This window comes from Acanthisitta chloris, unplaced genomic scaffold (genome assembly GCF_000695815.1).
Source record: "Acanthisitta chloris isolate BGI_N310 unplaced genomic scaffold, ASM69581v1 scaffold9163, whole genome shotgun sequence".
Classification (NCBI taxonomy): domain Eukaryota; kingdom Metazoa; phylum Chordata; class Aves; order Passeriformes; family Acanthisittidae; genus Acanthisitta; species Acanthisitta chloris.
The window spans coordinates 111,589-135,359 of NW_008666544.1; the positions used below are offsets into that span (position 1 = coordinate 111,589).

Genomic DNA, 23,771 nt, shown 5'->3' on the forward strand with positions numbered 1-23,771 from the left:
GGACAGCTGTGTGATGAAGGAGACTGAGCATGGCTATGTACAGGTGATCAAAGGGCAGGATTGTGTTAGATGGGGCCAAATTCTTTTACCTGAAGAGGAGAGAAGAGAAGCCTATCTAACTGTGCACGTTAGGTGTCATATACTAATGGCATTTACTGTCCTCTTTATTGGCTGAAGAGCTGAGCAGCTGCTGAATGCCTATCCAAGCAACAGGAAATTAAGGCATCCTTATTTTCCTTAAAGAGAGTACTGAGGTATTTTAGAGTGAAGAACAAGAGTTCCTGTTAAAGTGATGTAAGACACAACATCTCTAGTAGAACAGAGAGACTATGTTTAGAGAAGTTTCTCCAAAATTCACAAGCTCTTCTGTTTTTGAGAGTTTCCAGGCTAGACACAATTCTTTATATGCCACTGATTAAAAAAATTCTTTCAACTTCATTATTAAGCTTTTCAGCACCAGAATAACAGTTAGCATTAAAATATTATAAGTCAGTACATTCAAAACATTTTCCAGTGATTGCATTTCCCAGTCCCCTTGTCAGTGCATCAAACAGGTCAGAAATAGCTGTAGGATAATTAAGGAAGAGTTTATAGTATGGATGCAGTGATGTATAGGGAGCTGTAAACTGAGACCTAATCTGCCTTATCTGTGCTCTTCTACTTGGTGCTGTGCTCCTTCTGTAGTATCCCTATCCATTCTCGATAGAGATCTTGTAGCTAATAATCTCTTTACCTGGAAGCCTTTCTCATTTGCTGCCTGTGCTTTTGATCCCAAGTAATAAAATGTGGAGTTGATAACAGAATCTTTGAAACTGTTTTCCTCTTCCTTGCTCTTCTTCCTATTTATGACAACCAAGCATATAAACTTTTAAAACCATTTGCTGGAGCACGATGTAGTGATGTGTGTTAATGGAACTTCTTAAGGTGCTTTTCTAAAATAATGTTCCAAACAATAAAAGCAGTGTTAATGGCAATAACTACATAGCAGCAGCAGTAGGAACTGGCAGAGCATTCTGCCTGCCTCCCACCCCTCTCTGCTTTCCTAAAAATAAATTAGATACGTGGAGGGGCTCCTAGGATGCTTTTTCAGATTAACTGTCCACAGCTCTGTTTCCTGATATCATGTCTCTCTGGCAGGAGCCTGTATCTCAAGCAGAGTTGCCAGCCAGTCAGCCCTTGTCAGGATTAGTCAGCACTTTTTATAATGAAAACTCAGAAGAAAATATAACAAAAACAAAAAAGGAGTGTGGGGGGAAAACTCCTCCAAAATCTCTGATCACGAAACAGAAGTGAGATACACAAATTAAGCAATATTGCTGCGTCTCTGAAAGAGAGATCTTTAGAAACTGGACAGGGAACAGCAGAGATGGGAAGCAAAGTTATACACAAACAAGCACTGTGTCCTTTCTAGTTCACTGCTGTTCATTGCTGCTAATGCCTTCCACACCTGGTATGAATAAATAAAATACCTCCTTTTTCCTAAGCAGCAAAGTTGGTGGGATGGGCAGCAGGGACTAGTTTTCCTTGTCTTTGGTTAAATGATCATCATCATTGACTTTATACTGAACACTGAGGCATTACATCAGGCACTGTTACTTTCGGGAGGTCACTACTAAAGCCAAGTTCAGTTACAGAATCCCTCAGTGTTTCACAATGCTGTTAGTTTCTGCTCTGGATCTTACCCTGTTCCTTAGAAATACCTAAGCATCAACTTCTCAGAAGCTTTTTGACATCTAGTGTCAGTTGGAACAAAGAACTTGAATGGGAAAGAGCAGTGTTTTGCAAGAAGAGACTGGAATAGTCCTAAACAAGAAAGCAGTGTCAGAGAGTCAACATTTTTTAATACCACTAAGATAGCTGTGGAGCTGCTGTTGCCAGTTGGCCACAAAGTCCTAGAAATAGCAGTAAAAGGGCTTTAGGAGAGCGTGTAATCTGGAGCTGAATAATGACACAGAAAAAAATTAGATTTTTCTGGTTGCACTGCTTTTTGTTGATCCTCCTTACGTTTGGGTGGGCTTGTTCTGCAGGGAGGGTTGAAAAATATTTAGAAGAAAGTCTTTATGCTGTGGAAGGGGAGCCAGCCATGAGGAGAAAGAAGTGAAGTTCAGCTTAGAACATATTGGTCTTCACTGGGGGCTGTGGAGTATCACAGCACTGAAAAGGTGAAGGACCAATATTAGCTCTAAGTTAAATATAGATAACAAACCAGCCAGTTATGCCAATATCAGTTTAATTTCTAGTTTCCTCCAGAATATTAAATTCCTATAAAGTAAAGGTCAGTCTTTGTTCCAGAGATTTATTTTTCAGACTCTGAGCTGTCTAAGAGTCTCTACATTAAGGGATGTTGATTCTAGGAGCACAGGCCTGTGCAGGTAATAGTACTGTAGCAATGTACCTATTTCATGGACTAGGAGGCAACTTGAAATGGAGCAGAGGATTCATTCTACCAGATCCTTCTCAAAGGGAAACAGGTTCTTCACTTCAGGAATTGAATTTTGCCTTTTGCAGCTTCAGAGTAAATGTTTGGGTATTTCACGGCATGTGTTAATGATCAAAACAAAAGTGCACGGGCTGTGTTGGTGTTGGCAGACCCGTGTAGTGGACAGCAGTGTTGCCATCCTTAACCAACTGTAGAACTTCTTTTCAATGTGGACAGCAAATTTCTGAGGTGATTGAATCAAATTCTAATGTGATCAGTCTAGCAGCTTCCAGAAACTGCATGCTTTGTCTGCAGGAGAGTGGTTTGCATCCACGTTACGTGCTAAATTTGAAATTAGCTCTTCTTGACACATTCTGGCAGAATGCAGTTCAAACTAAGCAGCAGGGAAATATATTTTGCAGTAAGTATTCCTGTACCCACAGCTGACTGATGATCATGTAACAAGGGAGCTCCAAAAATATTTTAATCTCAAACATTTAAATCTGTAATCCCTGGTAGTAGTGGATAGCTGAAGAGAAGGAACACTTAGCAGCAGCATGAAAAAATCTGTTTTATTTTCAAACTCAGCAAGACAGTTTCTTCTAGGTTAGTATTAACTCTAGAGTTATATGAAGTGCTTGGCAAATATTTCACTCAGGTTTCTCAGAACTACACATTTGTTTTACAGAATGCAGTTTGAATTTTTGGTGTAAAATAAACTGGTGCTGAAGAGGGATTCAGACACATTTTGTGGAAAGCATCACTTTTATTTTTTGAAGCAGTGTGGCTACATCTTATGATCTCATAATGGATAATTTCCTAAAAGTCTCAGGTCCTGGAGTCATGTGAGTTGATGAGAATCTCATTTAAACACAAAACTTGAGGTTGTCATGGCTGAAACTTGCAGATTGGTATAAATGTATCTCAAAGGCTTAGAAAGTAGCTAAGAAAATTAATCTATGAGTTACTGTTTTAATCAAGTGGGATTAATTTTCAATCTCAAGTCATAGAAGCAATGTTGGCAATGCTGCTGAGGCATAAAGAGTTCTCAGCAGAATTAGATTTTTTTACTGTAGAATCTCCCAGTGAAAGTGCTTCCGTAGTATGTAGAGAGGACGTTCGAGAGCATCCAAAGAGCATCAGAGGCAGAGAAGCTGATGCAACAAACCATTTTGGATTTTGATGCAATTTGACAGGATTTAATATATGAAACCAGTTTAAAATTTCAGTCTTGATCATGTGCCTTTGTCCATTAATGCTGCCAGACTGTGAATTCAAATGTGTACTTTTAGTGTTACTGAATGAGTTTAGTTTCTGTTTGTTTCATTTCAGTGGCTACATTTCCCCCTGCTGCTTTTAAAGAAAAGATAAGCTATTTCCAGGAGTGGTATCTCTGGGAAATAAAAAATATTAAGAAAAACATCTTTGATAAAAGATTGTTCAGTATCTTGACGCACAGAGTGCATGTAGGGGAAGACCTTACCTTTAATGGGAACACTGCTGAGAAGAGTTTTCAATTTCTAATCGTGATGTTACAGAAAGAATGTAGTTTGGAGTATTTCTTAAGTTCTGAGTGTTTCCGAAACTTTTTTTTTGGAGTGGATGTGCCAGCACCTGCTAGTGGATTCAAAATACAGGACTGTTTCCAGGAGCTGTGTGTGCATGGCCATGGAGCACGTGGGTTCATGCAGCCTTTGAGCTGACATGTCGGGCAGTGACATGTCATGTCATGAACCAGCCACATCGTGTTACGTGATTTCAGGCTAACAGAACACAACAGGAGCTGCATAGTGACAAACACAACCCAACTTGACATATCCATGGGAAAATTGGCACAAAAAGCTTCTGAAAGTTGAGTTTCAGGGGTACGTTTATTCATCTCCGAAATGCTCCAGAGAAAACTACGAAGCGGCGTACTGGAAAAGGGAGTAATATAGTGACAGAATTAGTAAAGCAGCTTTAATTCAGTGTACAATTAGGAAGAAAACATATGTATGCAGCAATTCTGGAGAGTGTTTTTGTTGTGTGGGTTCTTGTGAATTTCTTTCTTTCCAAAGGTAGCTCTCTCAGGGAGAGCAGTCATTCCAGGTCACTGATTATTTTTATCTTTAGCCATGCTAAGAGCTGTATAGGCTTCAGGTTACAGCTGTAAGTTAATATATTTTGAATTTAGCTCTTGGTTGCCTTGGTAAGTCTTGAGCCCTTCTAGTCTAAACAGTCTTGGGTTTTTTCCTGCTTTGCTTTCAGATCAGAATGACCCCTTTTTGTGCCTATTTCCAATATTCTTAGTCTTCTCTGAAATGATCTTCTTTCCCTTTCTGGGTACTCTTATACTAGTTTCTGATGTCCACTGAAAATAGAGTCTGCAATTAAAACTCTGGAATGAATTAATTCGTCTCTATTTGCTTTTCATTCATCATAAATGGGTGGACAGCCTTTGCTTTCAACATTTTCTATAAAAGACACAGACCAAATTTGGGGTCAGGAGAATTTAACACATACATTTGGCTGAGAAATGCATGTCAAGTAGCATTTAGTTCATGATACCAGAAGTTAAAATGGTGTCATATGACTGTTTGTCCACTACATTTCATGTCCAGATACATAGTTCTTAATTTCACAACCTTCAAAATAGCAATTTCTCTACACAAATTGAGTCCTCCCAGTGAACTGCAGCTCACAGGCAGAAGGATGTGGTAGTGCAACACCTGAGATTCACTGGTGTGCCAACCAGCTGCATTTTATTGGGGCTTGTGGGTGTGAAAAACAAATCTCATCATTTTAGCTAGTCTAAGCAAGGTATTCAGAGGACTGCAGAGAGAACAAAGTGGATGGCTACTTTATCTTCAGCCTTCATTTTAAAATGAGCAAGATGCTCCAACAGCACCAGTAGTGGTAATGCCTGGTTTCGTTGTCTCACAGTATTTGTCTCACAAGTCTCACAGTATTTGAACTCTCGCTGGAAATGTTGAAATCTCCTCTCTGGGGAGTCCTCTGGTATGTGTTAAAGTGTGGATAAGCCCTGGAGTCCTCTCCTGACAGAAGAGACTTAGAGTGTTCCTCTCTCCTACCCCATTGTCCCTCTACATGAATGATGTGGGACATCTGTGGGCTTCATCAGAGCTTGACTGGTACACTAACAGTGTCCATACTGGTGATGATTGCCAAACACACATACATACACACAGACCTCATGTGTACGCTCACCTACATGCACACACAGACTAATTCTGTAGTTAAAAATAATCTCACATTGGGACAACTCTCAGCAGTTTTACGAGCATGACATCTTATATTTCAAATGGATGCAGTATGCCTTCCTACTGCTTTTCCTGTACTGTTGTTCTTCACCTCCAAATGATTACAGTTCAGTGCTGGGTGGAAGGATTCCCATGATAGTATCATTTGGGACTCGCTTTGTAAATCGCTCTGGGCTCAAACAGAGCAAAATAATACTATATAAATACATGTTATTACTGGTAAAGAGATAAAATTATCTTATGCTTACCAAGTATCCCAGTGTCTTGTCTTGATGATAATTAACTGGTGACACACACATGGAGTCAGTGCTCTAGGATTTGTGCCCAGAATAAGTCACAAAAACATAGCAGCTTTAGTATGGGAGAAAAGGATGAAGGGGGCTTTTTTTTTTCCCCTCCCTTTTTTTTTTCCCCTTCTGGATAAGATATAAAAACTGCCCAGAGCTGGCCCTGCTTAGAAATAACGAATCAGCCTCTTGGAGGGGTTTTTTTTAAGATGTCAACTTCCCTCTCATATACTTCTGTGAAGACAAAGAATGTCTTAACGTCTGTATTGAAGTCATCATTAAAATAAAAGGAGATCTGTAGACATCAGCTATAAATCATCAAGAAATAGCTTGTGGGTAACCTTTGACACAGTCGAACCTACTCGAAATGAGCTAGGGCTGGATTCATTGCCTTCAGTGAAGCCAGTAGGTGGACTAAAGGTCTCCTCTCTCTCTCCCTCTCTCTTCCTGTCTCTTACAGTGTTGGCTTCTGGGAGGTGAATATGTTCTGGCTGAGTGATGAAAATGCATTTGGATGTGTTCTTAAATAGACATTTGTTTTATGTCTGAAAAGAATAGGCCAGTCTTAACAGTGTGATACTGGGGCTGCTTGAAAGGTATTTTTAAGGCACTTGTCTTCTTTCAGCTTTACAAAACTACTTTAACCAATTGTTTAGGCTTGAGGAACAGCATGGAGTATCTATTGTGTGTGGATGCATGCATGTTCTACAGAATTAACAGGGAAATGGTAGATAAAAATCTGCCTAATTTTACATAATAGATTTTTGGTATTCTTGTGATCTGACTTCAAATTCATGCTGAGTTTCAACAGTGTAACAAAAATACTAGTTTGCAGTTGTTAATTTTCATTTTTAAGATGCAAGGTTTTAAAGGGAGCTGAAAGTGTTCAGCATCTCATGGGGACAAACTATGAGTCTTACTAATGAATCCAGCAATTAGTGGTTCATTGTGCCTGCCAGCAATTTGGCCCCAATACCGGTCCTGATGGTGATTTCATTTTTGCTGGTGTGAATCAGGAATAGGATCTGAAGTCTGTTCACCAAGGGGGGCTGAATACTTCTTCAGCACTGTTCTGCTTGTAATGTGCATTCAGTATGGACAGCAGCAAAGAAAAAGAAACCACAATATATTTCTATTTTAATTATGATTATGATAGTTGATTAATACATTCATTAGGATAATTATATAATATCAATCCTACTTACTAAACTTAGAGGGTTGTAAATGGTGGTGTCTCCATGTGGTTACATCAACATCACGAGAATCTCTATTTGGTGATATTTTATTATAACTTCACAAGGATGTCGGTGACCATGTACAGGGATTAGATAATGAGTGACTCATTCCATCTCACAGAGAGTTTGTTGGAAAGTCAGGAACTGAACCCAAGTCTCTTTGACATAATCCAAGGATTCAGCAATATGAAAAAAGCATGGCTGTGGCGTAGGAAAAGGACAACCATTCCCAACAGGTGTACTCTCAACTATAATATTAATATTATATAAATATTGAACAAATTCTTCTTCTCTGAGTACAGTACTTAATGATGGAGCATGTGTTTGCTTTGAACATCCCCTACAGTATGTTAAATTCCCTCCAGTTTCTGGAACTGCTGATTAGGTTTCATCTTACTGCAAAAAAAGGAGGTGAAATGAAAAAATATCCAGCAAGACAGAGTTGTAAAATCATTTTGATTTCAGTGATCTGATGTTGTTAATAGTAGGCAAGCATTAAAGACAGATGAGTTTTGTGTTGATAGCTTCCCTTTGAAAAGCTATTAGTTGGAAAAACAAATTGTCAAGCAGGTCATATCTACAGCTACAGAACATATTTTGACATTTTTCTTACAGTTGTACATATCTATAAATAAATACAGTGTATATTATCTTTGCACTGCATATTTGTAGTGCTGTATACGTTGCTGCTTCTCTTAGTGAAAAATCTACTTAGGCTACATAGAGATACCCAAAGTCAGAGAAAGCACAGGTGGTTTCTGAAAAGGAATTTCTTAGCCTACTATCCAAGATGTTTGAAATCTCTTTTCTTTTAAGCTCCTTTGACTTGTTTTTTCTAAAGTGTACAACAGCTGGGCTTTTGGGGTGTTTTTCATTTTGTTTTGTCCCTTTTTTCCCCTGAATCTTAGAAACTGTGCAGCATCTTTGCTTCTCCTTCCTGACCACAGCAGGAGGAGGGGTCTGTTGCTAATTTGTTTTGATACGGTACGCTTTGGTCTGTATTCTTTTTGAAATTAATTCCTTTTGCAGGTGTGGGGTTAGAGGTGGTGGTGTGCTCCCAGCGAAGGTGTCATCCACCACAGAGAGGAGGTGGGAGGCTTTGATCAGTGTGGCTTCTGTTTTCTTGTTGTTCATTTAAAATGTACCAGTTTGTAATGCTGTTTGGCTTTGCAGGTCCTTGTTTTATTTCCAAGTCCTTCCCCATCCTTTCAGGTTTTGTTGTTTTCATTGCTGTTCATTCTGCGTAATGTTTAATGGGGATTATTCCTTGGAAGGTGGTGGCTCGAGGTTCAATTTAGGCAGCAAACAAACTCCAGTTTAATGTCTATTTCCATTGTTTAAATAGCCTTTTTATGGGTGGGAGAATATTGAGGGCACGACTCCACAGGTTGAGCCTTCTGGGTTTTATTGGGACAGAATTATGCAGAAAAGATTTAAGAAATATAACCAAAACCCAAGCTACAAGGCATCATGCTTTAGGGCATGGACCATTCCAGTTTCTACCCAGCACAAGTTCAGGAGTATGTACCACAGATCAAATTGTCTGACCCCTATCTACTTTTTTTTTGCAATATCTTTTGAAGCAACTGAACATTTGAGGAGGCTGAGTACAGTATCAAACCCTCAAACGCTGGTTTGAGTAAGAGTGGCAGTTGTTCTACTCTTCCTTATGATTCAGCTGTTTACTCACTGTGTGAGATGAGGCAAATCATTTAGCCACTTTGTGCCTTATTCTTCCCATTTGTAAAATAAGGCAAAAGCTGTCAGAATAATTATGAGCTTTATTTAATTAATATTCCTGTGGTACACTGTAGAAGTGACTGTTTTCCCTCTTGCACTTTACTGCTTGCCATGTATTTCAGTGGGGGCAGCTTGGAAGAAGCATTCTTTGTAGGAAGAATCCTTTCCCTTCATGTTCCCCATGATTTTGTGATCCTCTCTAATGATTTTTACCGCATGTAAAGTGATTTGCATGGTGCAAAGTATGAAGAATCAGTTGTTGTCTTCCCCTGAAGATTTGCAGTGTGTACGTCAATCCCTGCTGACCTGTGCCTAAATCACTCTTCCTGCTTAGCTGCTGTCTTGAGCCGCCTTAGAGAGGTGCTTCATTAATAGTATTACACCAAATAAATAGGTACAGCAGTGATGTGAGAAATGCAGCTGAACAATAATTACTAGCTACAGAAAGCAAACAACAGGACCCAATTTGACATGAAGTAGAGACTAGCAGAACTCCAAGTGGCTGGTCTCTTCTGCACTGGTTCATGTTTTATCTTTACTCAACATGGACCCTTCTCATTTCAGACCAAACCTGGCAAGATTTGCTTAGAAGCAGCTTCACTGAAGCTTTTTAGTAAATGAGGCTACTGAGTTAAATTTTCACTCACTTAGAGATGCAGAATGGGAAGAAGCTTTTTCATTATGAGGTGCAAGCAAATGCTAAAAGCTCTTTGTTCCTGCAGTTGTGTTTCATGCTCTACTGAAAGTCCACATACTGGGTCCTAAGCAGTGTGGTGAGCAACTCTCACTTCCGCTTGTTTCAGTTGAACAGAAGACCAAATGCCCTAGCCACAAAATAATGGCCACAGGAGTAAGCCAGTTACTTCTGTATGGATGAAAATGAATGCTTGAAGTTTGGATCTGGGTCGGGATAATCATCCATAAATCATCAGGTTTCCCTAGAGGTTGGTGTGACTGAAAACTCATGATCAAGCAAAAATAGCCTAGAAATGTCATACCAGCCGCTTTCCTCAAGCACATTGTGCTGTTTGTGGGTATTACCAGGAGAGTTCACAAGGATGGTGGGCGTTTTGACAGTCCAAAGCCAGCCAGAAGCTGCAAGTATGGTTTGGAGGATGCATCTCTGAGGATTTCTGAAGCTAAACGAGTGAATTTTGGGTAAACACATACCAGTCTGCTCATTTTGCTGAGCTGCATGCCCTGGTGTGTTCTGTTGGCCGAGCAGTCTGCCTTGTGCTCCATAAGACCCCAGAGGGCGAGATCCGAATGCAGCACTTGTCTTTTCTGAAGACTTCTAAAGAGTTGCTTTTAGGGTTCTGTGTGCAGAGGTCTGACCAGTTGCTACACAAAATCAAGGCCTTTACTCCAGATCATCACTGGATGCAGACTCTGAAGAGGAGTTACATAGCTCTTTCCCCAGATACTCCTTTTAGGTTGCCCTGCAGCTGGAACATCCCACAGTATTCTGTGTCTGAGCTAGCTGAAGGACTGAAATGATCCTAGACTTGTTTGGCATTTTCTCCTGTTATTTTAACATCTGTAGTGTGTAGCTTATAGAATAGAAAGATACTATAGAGTAAGCACTGTATATTGGATAAAAAGGTGGTGGGGTGGAGGGGAAGGCATCCAGCTTCCAGGGCCTGCTGTGTTTATAAACAGTTCATTTTGCATGCTCCTGTTTTGTTCTTCCTGTATATGTTTGTGAATCCTGCATACAACTTTGGGAAACTACACTACTAAATACAAAGGGAAAACCACCCAGCAGCTCTCTGGTTTTTACTGTGACAGCATGTGGACCAGACAAAATCAAAGCTTGGGGTTTCCAGGGCAGCAAATTAGTCTTTGTAACTGCAGCCTTTTTTTTTTTTTTCTGGCAGTTAGGCTTTCTGTAAAGAAAAATGAAAGGGAGGATGTTAGGAATCTTTCTGAGAGGACAAAGTCCCCAGAGAATATCCTCAATGAGAGCCCCCAGTGTTGTAAAAGGACTGGGGAAAAGTCCTCTCAGTCTCTGGTACTACAAAACAGCTTCAGTTGGTATGTTCCTGCACCACTTTACCCCATGAAATGGAATGGAGACTGTGCAATAATACTCCCAGGGTATAAATCAGCATTTGGGAGTTATTTATTTGCTGAGTAGCCCCCTAAAAGAAGCAGACCAGAGAGTAAAAAGAATATTTGTCACAAGTACAAGGCAACTCAGTTTCCCCCTTTGTTTTGAATACCATGAATAAGAGTTATTTGGGCAATATCACTAGAGTCTGGAAATACTGACTTTGGTTGGGTAACATAACTGAGTCCAGAAGTGTTTGCCTTCTGAGAGCAACGCAGTCAGGAAAAGATACTGTGCAAAGCAAGGCCATAAAAAAAGGAACTGCTCTGGGCATAGAAAAAAATCCAGTCAGAGATGATGATGCAGCTATCACAGAACTGGGCATAGAAAAAAATCCAGAGATGATGATGCAGCTATCACAGAAGGAAAAGTCTGTGCAATTTGCAGAATGGGAAAGAAAGAAGACAGTTTTTCCTAATACCTGTCCTCTGCCTTGTCTTTGGTGCCTCTTCCTTTCTATACCAGAGTCTAGTTGCACCTTCTGCTTTTGGTGCTGAAACTTCTGGGCAAGAGTTTCAAACTCTTAGACTGACTTTTCTGAACCTGAAGAATAATTCTGTTGTGTTTATTATCATATCATAACCAAGATGTCTGGTTTTATGTCTCTATCTCTTTTTCTGTGTAGTTAAATTTCCACCTTTGCAGGAAGGGACACATTATTCTTAATCAAAACTTGAGAATGTGGCAGGAGGAGGTACAGCTGCAGATGAGCATTATCTAATTCACCCATCCTGTCATGTGAACATCCCTGCTTAATTTAATACAATTATTTCATCAGTGAGGATAATATCAGCAGCATGATTCATTTATACAACATGTTTCACAACTGTCTTTACCTCTCGGCTTCTTATTATCACTACTGATAATTTCACCATGAGTGGCTTCAGAGGAAGGGGAGGGGATATGAAGGAAACTGCCAGTATCTTTGTGTGAGTGTAAGGACAACTGTAGTCTTGAGGGACACCAATGTGAAGGATTTTCTTTGCATCTGTGCTGTTGCACTTCAGTTTCTGATATATTTTGGTTAGACGTTTCTGGATGAGCATGAGACCGAATGGATAAGCCACTGAGTGGCTGCATTGTTCAGGGGGCAACAATAGCATCATTGTCTTCTGCCCCAGACATGCCAGTAAGTGCTCCATATTTTGCATTTCTGTTGAAATGAAGATCTCCATGAAACAGAACCAGGGTGGGGGTATGAGGCTTTGTTTCTGGTGAGGTGGCACATGCATTCTTTTAGAAAACCCTCTCTCTGGCTTCTTATTTCTGACTCATTTGTCTGTAATTTGTACTGTCAAGGTCATTTAAATAGGCAGCAAGATGTGGCGAATGTGTTCCCAGAGGTCATGAAAAGCCTCTTTAGCAGAGCAGGCTAGGCTGTGCTTATGCCAGGTCATTTAAGCACATTTGTATTGCCAGTCAGATGATACACAGGGTAGTTCATGATTTTGTAATAACCATGCAACCTGGACCTTCAGCCTGTGCCACAGTGGGATACAGCACTTGGATTTAAATGACAGTACAATAATTCAGCAACTGTATTTTAATAGTACACTAATCCTTAAAATATGTGAAAAGGAGTGAGATTATCAAATCCTAATGAATTGTCTGGGTGCTAACCCACCCCCTCTCCCCGTTTTTTTTCCGTTCTCTGAGACTGGTTCATTCATCTGGGCTATCAGGCTTTTATTCAGCTCTTGGTGTTGAAATAGTGCCATTTTTAATAAATGGTTTAGAGAGTTTCTCAAAATCAGATTTTATTCCCTTCTTTTTCCATATCCATTCTCCACAGAGATAAATTAACCTTTTATCTTAGGAGGAAGTAAATAGAGACAGCATGATTGAAAGATTAGAAAAGACACTGTTTCAGCCAACTATTTCAAGATTGGTGACTGAGAATCAGAGTTCCTGGGTCTGTCTGAAGCTCTGCCGCTATGTTCCTGTATGACTGTGGCCAAATCCTTTCCTTTTCCCTCTCTTTCATTTTTTTTCTCCCATGTTAATAAGCACTTTGTGTTAACCTAGCATGTTACCTTTTCAAAGGCCCATACAAACCTTATAAAAGCAGTGTGATGCTCACTCAACTTGCCAGCAGTATTTCTGTTTGCATGTTGCTTGTCAGGCACTTATATTTGGAGATTTCCTGTGTGTGATGCTTAAATATGACAGCTCAAAGTTATACTAATCCAGGTTGAGTGAGGCTACAAAATACAGCTCTTGAATATTTTATTTAGCCCCCAAATCCCGGTGTAGGTGAAGAGTTCTTTTTTCTTCCCCTATATATCTAGAGATCAGCTGGGAATAAAAAAAATCTAGAGCAAATCAAGGATTTAAACTTCCCCAAACTCAAGTTTGGGTTAATTACAGTATTCCAATCCTGGGAAGCAAACCACCAGTTCTCCCTAAAATAGCAGCTTTCCTGACACTGCTGTGGTACAGGGGATGGGAATCTCTTTACCCATTCTTTGCACTTGCTGTGGGTACTTCATTTTATTAGCCCTCCTTCATGTGTTTTTCCTTATCCTTTATTCTGTACAGTTATTTTTTTGCATATGTGTGTTTTGTTTTGTTGGACAAATGTGCTACTTTAAAGGATACATTTCATAACCTTTAATCAAGATCATATTTTGCTTTCATCACATCTGTGTTTATATTATTACAAGCCTTTTGGGTCTTAACGTCCTCTGGTCTAAGCATTAATGGTTTTGGCTGATATATAAATAAATGTTTGATTTTGTTTAACTCTCTAAAAATTATTGGCTTGAAAAAAAAACCCTTGTCAATGGCATCTTAGAATAAGTGCATGTCAAAAAAAGGCAGAGACCAATCAATACTTTTTCTAATAAAAACTAAGTGCAGGGAGTAGTTCTAGATTCTGTGATCCACTGATTGAATCTCCTGGCTGTTGGAAGGTGCCATCTACCTGGAGTGGAGATGCTACATCTGCTGTTTTATTTCTCTTATTTGCCCTAGCTGTCATGCTGCACTTATTCACAGCCTTGATATAACTGAGAGTGAAGCTTGCTAATCTGTAATGTGGCTGGGAGGTTTTATAGTTAAAAATTAAAGGTAGACTAACACCTAATTCTTCTTGTGGTTATGCATGCTCAGATCAATAATGGAGACAGTACAGTTCTTGATTTAAACTGGAAGAGCAGAGGATTTTGAATTTATGGCTGCAGAAGGGAAAAAAGAGTCAAATGTTTCAGCAAGTAGAGGAGTGAAGATCCTAACAATCATCTTCACACTTAACACAATTGTATGTTATTACCTGTCTCCCAGGTATTTTTTAGAGTCCTTTGGAATAAATCAATGTGGTTTCACTGTGGTAAAGGAAATTACTTAAATTATTACCAGCTCATGATGCAATGTAAGGATTTCTAAACTGTCTGACTGAATTTTTAATGCATTTGACTTCCAGCGAGGATTTGAGAATGCTCTTTGAAATAACAGAAGTAAAAATGTTATGAAGACCAAACAGTGAAGTAATATCATTTTGTAAATACATATAATAGCTGAAAATTGTTTACTTATCCTCCTTTATGAGAACCAAGCTACTGTGACCTCCGATTAATTTACCATTAGCCTGAACACACAATGAAAGTGAATGAAGGGGCAATTTGGAATGACATTTATCAGCTCTGGAACTGTCGACTTCTATTATTTCCACAAGGCCTTATATTTCTTGGCTCCAGAGAAGGCTGTGCTGACTTGAATGAAGAAGAGCATTCTTACTACCAAGAATAGTTACAGCACAGACAGCCTCATTGCTGGATGCCTAGAATGGGGAAAAAAATCACCACCCCCGTTACTGACTCTCATTAAACGAGACCAGAATTACTGTTCTGTAGTGGACTTGCACAAGACCTTGTCTTCACACCAGGATGAAAAAATAGGGAACTGAAAAACTGAGGAAAGGGAGAAAGAGCAAAAGAAGGGAAGGAAATAAACTTTGCAGGGACAGGATAGCTGAGGGATTGAGGCAAAAGGATGAGACTGGAAAAGCCTTTCAGTATGAGGTTGCAGGTTGGAATCTAAGCTGCAATTGACAGCCATTCCCATAAGGGACTGGTTGCTGTTCCCTATGAACTGGTGCTGCTCTTGGTCAGATTTCCAGTGGCCAGGGAGCACATTGCAGCTTTTACTACCATATCTGCCACTAATCAGCCCCTTTTGTTGAGACTTACAACAGAGGTCAGGAATTGAATGTACATGGAAACTAACCCCTGTTGGATTGAACCGAAACGCTTCTGTGGGCAGGTTTGCTTTCCTTCTGATGCTGTCTTCCAAACAGATGACTTTGCTCTTCAGGGTTCTTTGTCTGGCACAGGGTTGCTGTGTTTGGTTGCTTCATTGGTTCATTGGTACTTAACAGTTTTATGCAACTATCTCAGTACTGATTTCACAACATTATAGTTGCAGTGTTGTGGGATTTTTTGATTTCTTTACGGAAGTCAGGGGAACAGCAGAACAAGTCTCCTTCCATTTGGCCAGTAGGTTAATCTATTTTATTCTAATACAGATGGATTTGTATTTCTGTAAAGTAACAAATCCCTTTGTAAAATGTCAAATGCTGGTTAAACTGGGTAACATTTTTCACCCCATGACTTAAGTCTTCTAGAAGATCAACAGAACTCTGCCTTCTAGGTGCCTAATTCACTCCTTAGAATAGACAATATAGACAGTTTTATATACTCCTAAGGTAGTTTCACGCATAGTTTTTTTTCCCATTTGTTTCATGCACAAGTTGTGTCTAGGATGGCTTAAACACCACTTTAAGGATGACAGCTTTGTCCATGCTGAGTCTGATATGTTTGTCTGCTGTGACTACTACAAAAGTGTAGAAATAATCAAATGTAACAAAAGTACTTTGCTCAGAGCTTGCTTCTTTAAGGCAATGGAAAAGTTATATGACAGTGCTTTGCAGAATTGTCTTGTGTTTGGAGACGTACATCAGCATCATACTTCCACAAGTGATAGTCTACTATAAAATTCCTTCTTTACTGCAGCACACCACCCTCTGTGGAAAAGAATCAGTATTATATGATAGTAGTTACAGATACCTTAGTGGTAACAGTAAAACACTGAAACATTACGAGCCTAATTCCAGGCAGCTTTGCATTGTTGTACGTCAGGCATAATTCTGTAAAACTGAATGTACTTACAGTTTAGGGAGATCAGAATCAGTTTCTTCTTCTCTTCTTTCTGCCTAGAGCTGAAACCCAGTTGTCTGATGTAGAGCTAAAGGATGGCTTTCCTAAGTCACAGTGTCAGAGAAGAGCTAAGCCATTATGTGATGATTTGATCTAATACCGTATCTATTAGTTCTGGTTATTTAAAAGTCAGCTAAAATCACTTTTAAAATATTCACTTTGTTGAAAAGCCTTTTCTCCCTTCTATTTTTTTTTCCTTATTGTATTTTATTTTGGTCAAGCAGAAATACATGACCTAGAAATTTAATGTGGTTTATAGCACTATCACTCTGTGTAATCAAGCCAGGTTTAGGATTAATTCCAGTTAGCCGGAAAAATCGTCACCCAATTTTTCTCTTTTCACATAATAACAATTACTGAAATCTTGAAGTTCAGTTTTGCAGAAGCTGAAAACATCTAGGACTTTATGCAGAATTATCCAGGTTATTGTTTCAGATCTTGTGGAAAGAAAGGGCAGGTTCCTCCTGCTCTCTTGTTGAGATGGAAGAGAAGTATTTATTTCCTATGATATTTTTGTGCTTGGAATTCTAAGCCTGCAAAGTTCAGGGGAAATGAAAACCAACAAAATGAAAACCAAACCCACAAAAAAAACCCCAACGAAAGTCCAGCAAAAAACCCAAGCGAAAACCCATTCACTCAAACACGTATGCCCAGTGCTCAAACACATTTGCCCAGTTTGGATGGTGGCGGTTGAATTTTAAGTGAAAATGCTCATAAGTTCTTATTTAATTAGTCCATATAAGAGTCAGAATAACCGAACAAAAATATGACTGTAAAAGTGTTCTTCATTTTCGTCATAGAAGCACATATCTTACTGATGGGAATAATTTCTTCGGAGACAACCGTTATACAAAGTGCAAATGGACAATGTTCTCTGATCATGCCATGCTAATTTTCCAGTTTATCAGTCATTTCAGTTGCAAATTGGAGTGACAAGATGATATCACATTTGATCTTAATATATATCATAAAACCTTTCAGGTTTTAGAAGTTCACATGAGCTGAAAACAACTGTCTTTGCTTGGATGGTGTGCCAACAGCAGTTTTGTAATAACATCCTTATCTCTTCTGCTTGTTGTAGGATGAAGTGGCCCAGCCTCTGAACCTTTCAGCCAAACCCAAGACATCTGATGGCAAGTCTCCCACATCACCCACCTCTCCTCATATGCCAACTCTGAGAATAAACAGTGGGGCCAGTTCACTAAAGTCCTCCGTGCCAGCAACACTAGCTAGTCCTTCGGCCAGAGCTAACACAATAGGTAAGCTAAGTCTCATGTGTCGCTTCTCATTACGGTCAATAGGTGTTAATGGAAAATGGGCATTTATCAGCCAGTGGCAGGCAGTGGTCTAGGAGATGTCATTTGTTTGATGTTAGTGAAGAAACTCCCAGACTTACCTTTCAGGAGGGGTATCTTAACTTTTACAGACTCAGAAAATAAAGACCTGTGTTACTTCAGATGCTCCTTTATCAGTAAAAGTTAATAAATGCTGTTTGTTTAATGGCGTGCATTAAAGACAGTGACCTGTCTAACAGCAGGTGTTAAAGACCCACGATATTGTCCTGTGTCATATAAAAGCAGTGGATAAACTTTCAAAAAAATCCCTTCAAGTTAAAAGTCTACATCTTTGCAAAATTGCAGGTTTAATCCTTAGTCTGCTCAAAAGCTATATGGACCATTTATATTACCTTGGTCTAACAAGCAAAACAATCACCAGGTTGATTAAAAAAAAACCAATTTTGATGTTAAATCTTGCAAAAAGTCCTGACTGGCTGTTTTGAACATTGTTGCAAAAGTTAATTCTTCCTCCTGCCAGAATTACAACTTTGCCTAAAGACCATCTAAAAAATAATGGTGATTTCACAAGTCTGATGTGTTAAAGGGACTGATCTTCATGTGTATAAGCAAAATGTGTACACATCCCATTCTTCATGCTTGTAACTGAAATATTTTTTCCTTGAAGTGATTGAATATAACCTGAATTAAGATTTCAGTATGTGAATCAAGCTCTGTTTTGGGAATTAAGTGAGGTAGATGTGCACGTTTTCTCCGGCCTGCCCTGTTCCTTCTAAAGCATCTCCTGCTGGCCATTTTCAGGGATGGCACAGAAAACCCAAAAGAAGCCATAGGTCAAACCTATCAGAAGCTGTTTCTGTGATATCTCAGTGCTGTGCAGTAAACTTTATTTGGTGTGACACATTACAATTACATAAATATTTTGTAAATATCACATTACTAATTGTTAATGCCGGTATTGTTATTAACCCTACACGCTAACTGTGGTAGGTAATAATGTATTTCATCTCTAATTTGCTTGACCCTGCTGCTCTCCATGCACAATACACTGAGTTTCAAATTTTTCACATTAGATTTTTTGTCCTTAAGTAGAGCGAACATCACATTTAGATGTGGAGTTAAGCATCTGACCTGCATCTCAGTGGCAAGACGTCTCTTGTTCTCTCCTCTCCTCTCTTCTTTCCCCATACACCTGATATTTTTCATAGCTTTGAGACCCCTGCAATTTACTTCTTTTAACAAGATGCAGATTTTGAAATGCTGTACCTGTAATGAGTGATAATGTAATTGGATAAAAGCTGTGAGGATGAACAGAGCTTTAAAGGTCACTCTTGTAAGAAGAATTAATGTGTTATACCATTAATAAACCATGGAAAACTGTGGAGCAAAAGATAACATACTTAAGTTATTGTTAATGACATAGAGTTCACTGCTGTATATCTCTCAGCTACAAATATAGAAAGTGACTTTTTGAGGTTGCTGAGCAGTATCACTGCATGCTGTATATATTAGATAAGCTGTCTTTTACTGGTGCAGGAGCTGGATGGACATAGCATACTTTTAACAAAGATTTATCCTTTAATGGACACCCTACAGACTCTACTCCTACTAACTGCTAGGTCAGATCCAACGAAAGTTACAGCAAGTAGAACTTATTACCATGATGGAACTATTTAGTGATCTTGAAGTGAGCATAAAATTTCAAGTTACCCTCCAGCAGGAGCTGTGCCACAAGAAAATCTGATAGGATTTTTCTCAAAAGTCCCTAAAATGGTAGAGAAACCGGATCACTTTCTTACCATGAGCGATAAATCCCTCTACAAAAAGTCGCTGGGAAACTCACAGTCATTTCGCAGACAGTTAACGTCCACCATTTGAATGACTGGAGCTGTCAATGCAAGGCACAAGTTGTCTGTCCTAGGTGTGCACAGCCCACCTTGCTGGGATGCAGTCGATCTGTCACTTTTCACCACCACTAGCTTCAAATTAAAACCGTTCTCTGGAAGCAGTTCTTTGGGTTACCTGGCTCCCATGGCATGGAGAAATGCTGGTGCATTGTTCAGTTGTCTTTGGGGGACATGAGCTTACAGCCTCAGTGATTAACAGCATAGCTCCATTCAGGCATACAGATATGCAGTCCTTTCTGGAGCTATCCTTATAGCATATAAATTGTGCTACAGACTGAGCAGTCACAAATGTCATGGCTTCATGTATGACTTTAAATCCAAGCATTTCTTTTTGGGAACAGGCATATGTCCGTGTACTAAAAACAGAAACAACTTCTCTCTGCTCTTTGCCATTATCTGCAACATCTCTGTGCTAGTTTGGCAATCCTTGTAACTAAGTGCATTTTATGTAATGCAGTTCCCCTCTCTGTCAATAATTCACCACCTACCCTAAACAACAATAATTTACATTCAACTCGCTTCTATATTAATCATTTCCTTGCACACCAGCATCTTGGCAGCTACTGAAAAACATAAGGAGTGCTTGCTTTTATTCACTGTCATGTGCCAAACTGTCTCAAAGATAGCAATATTCAGGAAAAGCCAAATAGTCTGGAGAAGGGCATGAATTCCAGTTCCTAGGCAAATTCGGCTCTATTACAGATTGAAAGTATTATACCTAGCCTAATCAAGAGCACAACCAGCACTAACACTACTGTTTGTTTGCGTTATTCTTTTTTAATTTATTCTGACTACATGCAAGTTTGATCAGTAACAGATGCAAACGGGAAGAAACCAATCAAGTTGATAAAATGGAGGTAAAAAAACCCCGCAAAATCAGCTGGTAGCACTGTGCTGGTGCAGACTATGTCCTTCCTTATGCTGGGAAAGCTGGAATTACTGGAATTCCATTGGCTGGGAATTACTGAACTGGGTCATTTGATAAAGGCAATGTGGATCAAGTTATTTCATATAAAACTCTCAGGGTTCCTGGGGATTTAGCCAAAAAGCTAACTGTTAGTACAATTAACAACAGTCAAACCGCACAGAAACTTTTCTTTCTCATTTTTGCTCTCCAAGGAAGACAGGAATACCAGTCCCACTCTGTCTGCAGTCTAAAAAAACAACAGTAAAACCCCAAACCAAACTAAAATCCTGACAGCAGCACAGCACTGAACTAATCTGACATCAGCTTCTTCCCCTGAAATGTTTTAAGCAGCAAGACAATGTCCTACGTTTTTTGGCAATCAGCGGATCAGATAGAAGAGTCTAGCAATACAACAAGGATGTGTAATCTGACATGATTAGACAAGGCTCTTTAGGAACAGAACATTCATAATTGAGACAAAGAAAGAGTATTAATAACACTTTCCTAACACGGCAGTTAGCCATTTTATATTTCCTTTCTTTAATCTTAGTGTTTTTCAACAAATCATGGGATTTAATAGCGTGTTTTGGCAGATTAGAGGATTTATGGCCCAGATGTTTTTTGTTCTAAAAATGGATTAGGGTGTAAAGTTTGCTGGAATCCATGGAACATGTTGAGGCAAGCCGGTCATTTTGTGTGTGATTAGTGCCTGCCTTCTGTCTCACAGTCCCTCCATCTGTCACAATTCACCAATGGATCTGGTTAGATTTAGCCTCATGTCACAAACAGAAGTCCCTTTTCTGGGCAATTTCATATTACAGATTCATTTTATGCCGTTTTTATGCCCTAGTTAAAAGACAGAAAGAAGTGTGTGCGTGCGCACACGTGTGGGGATGTGGAGAGGGGGAGGGAGATTGATAGATATTAGCCTCTCCTTTAATGTTTGAAAAATAGACTGGGGCTTGGAGTCTCCCATCAGTATTCTATCCTACAAATCACATGCAGATCATAATAAGTATAATCTACAGTACGCTAAAGGAAAAAAAATGACAAAGTGTCACATTTAAAATTAAATAGTATTAGCTGTGCCGGTGATGCTTGTAACATTTTAAAAGGAAATAATTCAGTGACTACTAAGGCTAAGCCCTAGGCTGTGAATTTGCAGCAAAACAGTGGACATTTGACCTACTATTAGCAGCATGAATAGGAGTGGGAATGTAGGTCCGTGTAGCTGTGGTTTCTTACACATTTGTGAATGACAGGTGGTGGTGGTGAACATTCAGTGGATGAGGTTTCTCTTTCCAGCCATTATGCATTTCATATCTATAGCAAACCACCGCCACCTGTGGTTTATTTTAATGTATTCACAAGTTTCAAGAAGGGGAAGAATGAAATGGTCTATTTTTAAGAGTTTGGGATTGCTGGCATGATCAAAGCTTCCCCTAACTCTTATCCGGTTACATCCTGCTGCATACAAACCACAGGGCTAACCTCTGCAGTGTCAGGGAAATACTGAAACTAATGGGATCAAATAGCAGGAACGATGATTTTGGCACTCAGGTTTCTCATGCTTTCTGTCCAGGTGGCTGTACCATAACAACAACAGAATTACGAAGCACGGACGGGTTTCTGGGCATTGCCTTTTAACTCTTTCTCATTAATAACGATAAATTATGCAGTTTCATCCATGAAAGCTAAAGTGTTTTCTTGTAACTTTCTTTTTTTAAGATATCCTTTCTTCTATCACGTCGTCAGGTTATTTAAATGACCATGATGCTGTTACCAAGGCAATCCAGGAGGCCCGACAGATGAAGGAGCAACTTCGGAGGGAACAGCAGGTGCTGGATGGGAAGGTGGCCGTTGTCAACAGCCTGGGTCTCAATAACTGCAGGACAGACAAGGTGAGTACTGTGTCCAAGACTCCCTTTGCATTTGGCTTTCCCTGCAGATGCATGGGTTCTTCCTCCCTTCTTTTCCACCTTTTTCTTGCCCTATTTTCCCCTCTTCATTTTTAAAGTTGCCTCTTTCAAAAAAAAGCAAAATGAAAACCACAACCAAAAGATGACATGAGAGACCTGGAGACCCTTGGGGGAGAGTGGGGAGGAGGCAGAGATTGTTAAAGCCCTCAGAAGAACTTTGGAGGCCACTAATTCTCTGTTCCAGCCTGTCAATGTGTATTAAGAGAAGGTGATCTTGAAAATCTTTGGGTCTAAGTGGAAGTCTTGCTTTATGGAAATGCTTACATGTGTTTGTGAGATGAGCTGGATTTGAAAATATTCAAGCTTCTTTAGGAACATAAGCTTTGCTGATACTCAGGCTCAGCTTCTGGGTATTTAGCCTTGTGAGGTTGTCATATATGATATTTTGTGACCATTGCAATGTACCACTGTCATGTCACATTAGATGACTTAACAAAATTGAAAAAGCAAAGAATTGACAACGCAAACTGCACCAAATATTTGCAGTGAAACTTAGAGGCAGCAGAACTTAATGGGCCTTACCACCTTCTGCTTTGGAACTGGCCTGTGAAGCTGTGCTGTGACAAAATACCAACAAAGTGAATATTCCCTAGTGAAAAAACCAAACTGTATCTGTCGTGTATGTCAGTGAGGCTGTGATTTGCTGCGTTTCTCTGAAAATACCTGGTGTCTTTCCATGCACTGCCATGGCTTACAGAGGATAAATAGACCTGCCAGTCCTTGCTGCCACATCTATTGTGAGCTGTCCTTATAATACTGCCACCTAAGATATACATCCAAACCCTTGCGTGCATCTCGGCATCATATGCTTAACAAGACTTTTCCCTCAGTTCTTCTCTTCCCCTGCGTTTTTTTTGAGGTGATACAGCTGTCATTTTGCAGTACAACAAGGATCTCCATTGTCACATTTGGTGTCAGCTGCATTTTACTGAAACCTCTTCTACTGGCTTTGCACAGTAAGGTCTTGTGCGATTCACTGAGGTAGGCAGATAAATAGATTGAATAAAAATGATCAGCTATTTAGCAGAAACTTGAAATTCAGTCGTCCTAGGAAGCTTGTGAGTCAAACAATATTGTCCAGAATGAGCAGATTGCTAATTTGGATAGCTTTCCATTTTCCCTGTTTTTAGATGGAGTTTGATCAATAAGCTGTGAGAAGCCAGCAGCCTGGGTAATGAATGTTAAACGTACATGTGAGCCTCTCAACCACTGTACTTTTTTCATCAGCCTATCCTGGGTGTAAGTGATGTAGAAATGACTCCAATTTCCTGCACTTTCTTGGAAGGAAGGGGAAGGAGAAAAGAGGTCAGTGTAATAGGTATCTGGCAGTACATACAGTCTTTCATAGAAAAATAAGAGCACTGGTATGGGGAGAGAGAAAGAGAGGGATGGAGCATGTTTACGGCATTTCACATAGAA

General features: G+C 39.6%; 1 protein-coding gene across 1 annotated transcript in view; it reads left to right on the forward strand.

Annotated features, from left to right (window-relative positions):
• LOC103799813 (transcription factor SOX-5-like) overlaps nt 1-22,274 on the forward strand; it is a gene marked incomplete at both ends in the record, with an annotated part of 132,415 nt that extends 110,141 nt beyond the window's left edge. The window contains 2 exons of the mRNA XM_009072163.1: nt 17,346-17,523; nt 22,102-22,274. Of these exons, the coding sequence (XP_009070411.1) occupies nt 17,346-17,523; nt 22,102-22,274 (351 nt within the window). The remainder of the gene's footprint in view (nt 1-17,345; nt 17,524-22,101) is intronic.
• Nucleotides 22,275-23,771: the final 1,497 nt, after the last annotated feature.